The sequence below is a fragment of the Onychostruthus taczanowskii genome, unplaced genomic scaffold (assembly GCF_017590055.1).
Source record: "Onychostruthus taczanowskii isolate IOZ18803 unplaced genomic scaffold, ASM1759005v1 scaffold12, whole genome shotgun sequence".
Classification (NCBI taxonomy): domain Eukaryota; kingdom Metazoa; phylum Chordata; class Aves; order Passeriformes; family Passeridae; genus Onychostruthus; species Onychostruthus taczanowskii.
The window spans coordinates 11415916-11423561 of NW_024498351.1; the positions used below are offsets into that span (position 1 = coordinate 11415916).

General features: G+C 40.2%; 1 protein-coding gene across 2 annotated transcripts in view; it reads left to right on the plus strand.

Annotated features, from left to right (window-relative positions):
* Positions 1–2763, plus strand: part of GALNT7 (polypeptide N-acetylgalactosaminyltransferase 7) — a 68901-nt gene extending 66138 nt beyond the window's left edge. For both annotated transcript variants that reach the window (XM_041427995.1, XM_041427994.1), the window contains exon 12: positions 662–2763. In XM_041427995.1, coding sequence (XP_041283929.1) covers positions 662–799 — 138 coding nt within the window. In that variant the 3' untranslated portion in view covers positions 800–2763. The remainder of the gene's footprint in view (positions 1–661) is intronic.
* Positions 2764–7646: the final 4883 nt, after the last annotated feature.

The window sequence follows — 7646 nt, forward strand, 5'->3', positions numbered from 1 at the left end:
CTGCCTCTGGCACACGGGGTCAGCAAGCAGGAGAGGAGCCACAGACCAAACACAGAAGATGGGAGCAGGGTGGGTGTGGAAGGGGACAGATGTGCGAGAGTCAGCCTGAACGTGCCTGGTGCAATAGGTTTGCACTTCCTTGGGCAGCCTCCTGCTGCTCCAGAAGCCAGACTTAACTCTCACACTCTTTACTCCTTCTTCTGCCAGCCAAACAGGGAGCCAAGTTAGTACTTTTTTTACCCTTGTGGTGTTAATATTGGTGTTGTGCATTTGTTTTCTGTGAGGGCTGACTGGAGGAGGACCTGCCCAGTGAAGTCCTCATAGAGCTTTCCTCAAGAGTTAATCTTCTAGTTTGGTTACAGGATGGATGAAAAGGCTAGAAGCATTTTAGATACAGTTTTGCTCGTTTTGTTAGCAGTTTGTTGCCTAAGAGAAACGGGAGGCATCTCAAGAGGACCTACAGGAACCAAAGATTTAATATGAAGGCTGCAAAGTGCTATGTTTAACAAATAGTAAAATGAGTGTAAAACTGATCTGAAACCTTGTTTTGTAAAAAACTATATTGCAGATGTAAAGAAAATGTTAAAAAAAAAACCCCAAACAAGTGAAATAAACCCAACACAAAAACCCAACACGTTTTCCTGGTGGTTTTGTCTTTCAGAATCTGCACAGATTTACTCACATTCCGTCAGGGAAGTGCTTGGATCGCTCCGAAGTCCTCCATCAAGTTTTCATTTCAGAGTGTGACTCCAGTAAAGCAACACAAAAATGGGAAATGAACAACATCCTTAGTGTGTAGACAGACAAAACCTACCTACTGACGCATTCATTTGTACAGGACTGAAAATAGCCTGAAAACTGCTGCAGTTATTAACTTTGTACAGCTGTGAGCCTCCTGGCTTGGATGAAGGACATAGAGGAACTGTGATTATTACAATAATAACATTATCATCCGCAGTTAATGTTTACAAAACTGCTTTACCTTAAACTCTGTAGATGTTTACATCTTTTTGTTTCAAGATGTTGGTAAATTAATGTGCTGTTAGCTATGGTTCATAGGAACATAGTTAAAAGCGTTGTCGTCTTCTTTGGGATTACACTCAGGGGTCTGAAGGCAGTTTTTTTACACACACTTGAAAAGGTTGTAGTAATCAGATTTTCATAGAACTTGGTGATTATCAACCTGTTGTATATTTTTATTTAATTTTACATCTTACTAAGCACTGCCACAGGTTATTAGCCAGGGTGGCCTTCTCTCACAATCATGCTGCTTTTTTGGAAGATGAATTTCAACATATTTAGTGCCTCTTTCATTTCTCTCTTTGACAAGGAAAGCATTTGTTGGAAATTTACAGTGGGTTGCTCTGAGCTGTCACCAGGGGTAGGGACCAACCGTACCACCCTATGTAATTACTGTTTTTTGGCTAATGAAGACAAATTTCTGTTGCCAATTTGGCTGCTCTGCTTCGACTGAGTGCTTGGTACGGTGGAAGGAAGACTTTAGTCGAGTTTAGTGCTAATGTGGTACAGTTTGATGGAGGTAAGCACCCTCACGAATCCAGTTAAGAATTTATAAGCACTAATTTGTTTGTTTAAACCATGCCTTACGTAAGAATAATTAAAATCAACAACAACAACAACAAACAAGCTGCACAATTATGTAAAACTTGTAAAGAATCAAATACTTCATTTGTACTGCTATTTTGAATGGAATTCACTTAGAGGTGAACTAAAACTTTGAATTAGGAAAAAAAATCCAGCTACTTAATTCATTTGTGTAATTCATCACAAGGACATCTGTCAGCCAGTTTGGATGCCAGATTTAGATTCCAAAAGAGAAATGGAAATCCTGAAATCACACTTGTTTGTACCAATTTTCTTGTTATTTCTGTCATTCACAACCTCTCCAGAGGGATTACAAACACGAAAAACCAGCTGCTTGGTGCTATAATGTACAGAGTAGAATGTGAAGGAGTTGTTTATAAAGATGTTCTGGAAAGGAGTTGATGTGAACTCCCTTAGGAATATAAATATTGACTCTGAACAAATAGAGAGGTGGAGAGGAAATGACTTATCCTCAACTTCTTTTGTCCAGATTTTGTAACTTAAATGTTGACATCAGCGTACTGATTCCATAACTGTTGTCTCTATAACACGTCACACAATTAAGTATGACTAAATACTTCCCTGAAGTCTAGAATAGCATTGCATGCAGCTTCCATTGATGTTAACAAGGGTTATGTATCATATTTGGTGACAGAGTTGGATCTTTGTAGGGCTGTCAGCACTGATCTATTAGTTTGGGATCTCTCCTAGTTTCTTTAAACTTTTCATCTATCCTTTCAGAGCTATGAAAAATAGAAAATAAAGGAGGGAGAAACTGGAAAAAAAAAGGAAAATAAGGTTTTGTGCTGGTACTTGTTCCTTGTGTGTGTGAAAACTGACTCCATTTGTGTGTTGGGTAGATTAATTTAATCATACAACTATGCATAAGAGAAAGAATGGTGGCACATAGATTGTGCAGGTGTGCATTTTAAATGGGTATTATGTGCAATTCATTGAAAGCTGATGCTGTATGTGAATATGAATCTGTATGTGAGACTGAAACCTTACAAAACATGAGATCATAAGAAGCTGTTGCTGTAATGACTTTTTCCTACTATAGCCGGCTTGGAAAAAAATAATTCCCATATTCTTGCTTTGTAAGTTGATGATAAAATCACTATGCATTTCTACATATTTTATAAATTTGATTTATGCAGATTTTGATACACTGTATGTTTCTGTAGAAATTGTATAAATCTTTAAAAAATTTATTAGGGAGAAATCTGGGAAACCTATGTATATCTTACTCATGGGTTGCTTGTTTTTTAGGTGAAGTAAATAAAATATTTGAATTTTTCGTTTTACTATACTTTTACAGAGTAAAAATGGATTATTATCTTTATAGAAACCCCCATATCTCAAAATCTAGGAAACTGCAATGTTACAAATATTAAATGTGGTTTGAGTTTTATCTAGGTACCTTATGTTGCATCTGTGGGGACTCAGGTTTTTTTCCCAGTGAAATGAAAACTTAAATTCCCACTGAGAACTGCCACATGGAAATATTTGGAATTTTGTATCACCTGCCCTGATATAATTAGGTAGATTTAATATGCTCATAGGAAATTAACTCGAGAGTAGAACCAAAGGCCAGGTCTAGTTTGTATTGTTTTTACTGTGTCTTATCTCAGTTCATTTATGTTTCCTCCAAGAAACATGTTTCAATCAAACTTTATTTTTTCCTGAGAAGATTCCTTAGCAAAGGAAGATGTCATTAAATCAGGACACAAAAGACACAAATTCTTTTTTTACAAATGGGATTCTTGCTTCCCAACCATATCAAGTCAGTGCATTTTTCAGTATTCAGATTTCAAAAAGCTCTTTTGACAAAACCCTGGAGTTATATCACAGACTATTCATGTAGGCAACACCCTTTTATGTATGGAAACAGGGATCGATAGGAAGGAGGGGACATCTTTCTTTATTGCCAGAGACCCTGGCACCAGGAGAACCTACAGCACACTTAGGACAAAGCACCAAAGACACTGTCCCCACTGATGGCTTGCCAGAATCAGTGCATTCTCTTTCCCTACTGCCAGTCAGTCTCCTTCACAACTGCCTGCTTCCTCCATACCATTTGCCTCCAAACTGCAGTTCCTAAAGCCAAATCTAAAACTACATCGAGAAACTTGAGATCTATTACACCATGCCAGAGATGGTAAAATTTTATGCTTAACTCTTGATCTGTGAGTCTTCTTGCAAGAAAAACATACCACTGCCTGTAAAAACACAAAAGGTTCTTGGTAGATTTTGCTGTATATAAAGCACAATTTTCCTTTTACTTTAAAAAATATCAAATTGTGCAAGAATTTATGGAGGCAAGGTCATAAGGAGAGCTTAAGAACATGAAGAAGAAATTATCTACACTTTTGAACACAAACTTTGTTTCTGTAAAAGCATGTATTGTTTGCTCCCTGCTGGTGTGCTTAGATCCATCAACTGTAATAGGTGAAAAGAAATATGGGAAAACAAATAGGCAATGTTTCTGTTCCTGGTTGTTCTCATTGCTGTGAAAGGCATAAGAATACTGGGTCTTGCTGTGTTCCATAATCTTACCCTGCTTACTTTGATGAGAACATCAAGTATTCTGATATTCTCTGAGAAGTGTCCGTGGTTATCTTCCAGGGTATACATATATATGCTTTCAGGAAACATCAGAAGTGGTTGCCAGTATTTGGTCCTCTGGCTGTTGACTTTACTTACCCTGCAACTTACCCTACTCTGAACTACTTAACTTACCCTACTCTGAACTCCTGCAGTGTTGGATCTGTAAATTGTGTAGCTTGGCTGGCACTATGTAAAAGGACTCTCTACATAGAACGAATCTAGTTAGAAAAAGTGATAGGCTGTCAAAAAAATGTAGGAGATTTTGGCTCCCTTGGGTTTTGAATAAAACCCAAAGCATAAACTGTAAGTGACCCTGAAATCTGAAACCAGTTTGTCCCTCCTGTCGTGGGGAGCCTCACTCGCCGCTGCCTCGGGTGTGTGCACTGGTGTGAGCTGTCCCGCTCATCGCACCCTCGAACTGCTGTGGAGCCCAGAAAAGCAGGAAAAAGTGTTCATGTGGATTTTACATCCCAGTAACCCAGGTAATGTTAGTAACCTTTGTTTCTTAAAATCTTAAAAATGTGAACGATTCTTTATATGGAGGAACTAATGAAGTGTTCTCCATGACCACATAACATGAGGCCTGGTGATATTAAAACTTCAAGTGTTTGCACAACCCTTGGGATTTTTACCTCATTAGACTTCTCTGTGCCTTTTCTGATCAACAGTGTGGATGGAGACTCTCCAGCAAAGCAGTGGTCTGTGGTGGCTGATGGGTCTGGACAGACTGATGAAAAATTCCTGTTCCTTCAGTCAACAGGTCAGTGAAGGTGACAAGCATCCAAGTCTGTAAGGAGGAGTTAGAGCTGTTGAGACACCAAGATGAAAAGGTTTGTTTGCATGTTAGAGCCTTACTTTTTCTTACTAATCAAAGAAACACAATTGTTTTAGGGACAGGAGCAATGTCCTCTCTGAAGTGGAGTGCAGCTAAGGCAGGGCTCAGGGCTGGGTGTGTCCAGCAGCTCTGTGAATGCAGTCATTCAGTGTGAAAGCAGATCAGCCTCCAGTGATCTAACATTCAAATGATGTTTCTTGTGCAAAAGTAATGTCTCCTTACCAAACAAAACAAAACACAAAAAAACAAAAAAAAAAAAAAAAAAAAAAAAACTAATGCCTGAGATGAGTGTGATGGCAATAGCAGCCTTCTGGCTGAACGTCCCTGGCAAAGGGAAAATGAATCGAGATGATATTTTACTTCCCTGGAAAGGGCTGCTGGTGGCACTGTGTGTCAACTAAGAAGGCAGCATGCCCAGACTGCTGTTAAACTACAGCCTTCAGATGAAGAAGCACAGCTTGGAACAGGCTTTCTCAACCACGTGAAGGCACTAAGGTGGAAATAGGAATCAAAATACAGCCTTTCCCCTTGAAATTTGTGGAGGATTTCCCCAGGAAAATAAAGTAGGGCAGTATCTTTCTAGAAGCCCTGACATTAGACAGGAGTAGGTCTTTGGGTACAATGTCTTCTGAATCATCTGTGTGTGGGGGTGCATGTTCCCTGAGTTAGACCTGCCATGGGAGAAGTGCATTAGCACTTGTGGGAAACAGCTGGGCCAGAGCCATGGAAACTGGTACTGGCATTTCTGAGGGCTGGTGGTGAAAACACCCCACTGCAAGCTGGTGGAAACACCCCTCCATACAGCCAGGGACTTGGTCCCACTGTGTCATTCTGCACAGCAGACCCCGAGCCCTCAAGGCCATCACAATTGCCCAACAGACAGCCACAAATGCAGGTTTTGTGTTTTTATTTCTGAGACAGCAGAAACTGTGGAAGAAAGTAGAACTGGATCAAAGTAGAAGCCTTCTGGAAGATTCTTGTGAGTCCATAAGAAGCAGAGATTTGGGAAAAGCTGACCAAGAGAAAAAGCATGCCCAGCTCTGGAAGGCTGCTACTGATGCTGCTCTTTTGATTGCACTGAGGAATGCACTGAAGTCCTGCCTGTCCTGAAGGTGCCAAGGAACCTCTAGAGATACAGCTAATCAACCTGACAATGGGAAGGAAAGCTGTCTGTCCTGCCATCTGGGAGAGAAGGTAAGATGGTGTGAGGTGTTGATGAGGAAAACAATTCTGTAACCCTGTGGCAGAGTGGGGTCTGGTTGCTATTGATACTAAAGCTTTTGAGGATAAAGTGATATTGAATGGGCCATTTCCATTTGGAGATAAGAAACACTCCTGGGTTTTTTTTCCTGTAACATTATCCCATTATCTTCCAAGTCAGTATAAGAAAAATGGTGTCCATGTTCCAGAATTATCATAGGCAAGCTGAAAAATATTTTGAATTAGAATAAGAACTGAATGTAACATTAAAACACCAAGCACATGCAAGATCAGATCAAAAGCCCAGGTAGCACAGCACTCAGAGGTCAGAAGGATCATTGTGGTCAAAGAGGGCAAGGCAGAGTGAAAGGATGCTGCAAGGATACTTGTCTGACCTTGTCTCTGCTTCTGGCATTCTATAACTCAAGCACTGTCTGACTAGAGATGGCATTTCAATTTAATAGTATAGAAATAGTTCTCCAACTGCTGCTTCAGTCTAGGCAGACTTTAGTCACATGCCACCTGGTTTATGCAAAAAGTTTTAATGTTTCTGAAGAGGCATGCTGGCTCTGCAGTGCACTCTTCTGCTGTGACAGATCAGTGAGATATAGGTGAATTATGAAGGCTTGTTAAAGGTCTTAATTCCTGAAGGGGTAGTCAGTGCTGGGTCAGTGCAGAGTTCAGCCAGCCAGGAGCTGGTTTCAAGGTAGCAGCCCTGACAATAACATCAACAACCACTAATTTTTCAAAGGGCCTTTCAAAATGCTGCGGTCTTGTCCATACAAACATCATCATTCCAGCTCTGCTGAAGAGCTTAGTTAAGGGTACAAACTTTACCATGAGATATTTGGGCCAGGAAAAAGTGACAATAGCCATAGAACTTAAAGGTGGAACACTGGATCTGCTAATATAAGGATTTTTCTGATGTTTGACTTGATATTCAGTCCTGGAATATCATGAGCCTCTCCAACACCGAGGTTAAGGGAGATAGTTGATTTCAGGATGTCGGGATAATCAAAGCAATGTACAGGTTCACTGACTAATTTGTGCTGGCCTGTGACAATTAAGTAATTTGAGGAATTTGTGTAGGGAGGCATCTTTTTTGTCAGGTAGATCTGAATCTTATGTTATTCCACAATTAGGAGACTTAATGCATCCCTGAAGGGGTGTGTGCATTGGAGAATTCAGCAGTGAGCTCAACATCTGGGCTCTGTTATGGGATTCTTGACACTGGATTCAAATAGGATCGTGGAAAAGCAGATGGGCTGTGATGCAGCCCATACAAGAGGCCCAGCAATTTTTGGAAATGCAGAGCTTGCTGGCCAAACACTTAGATATTCCAGGATGTGTAAAGGAATAGAAGCCAAAATGAGAAAACAAACAGAAAAATTATGCTAAG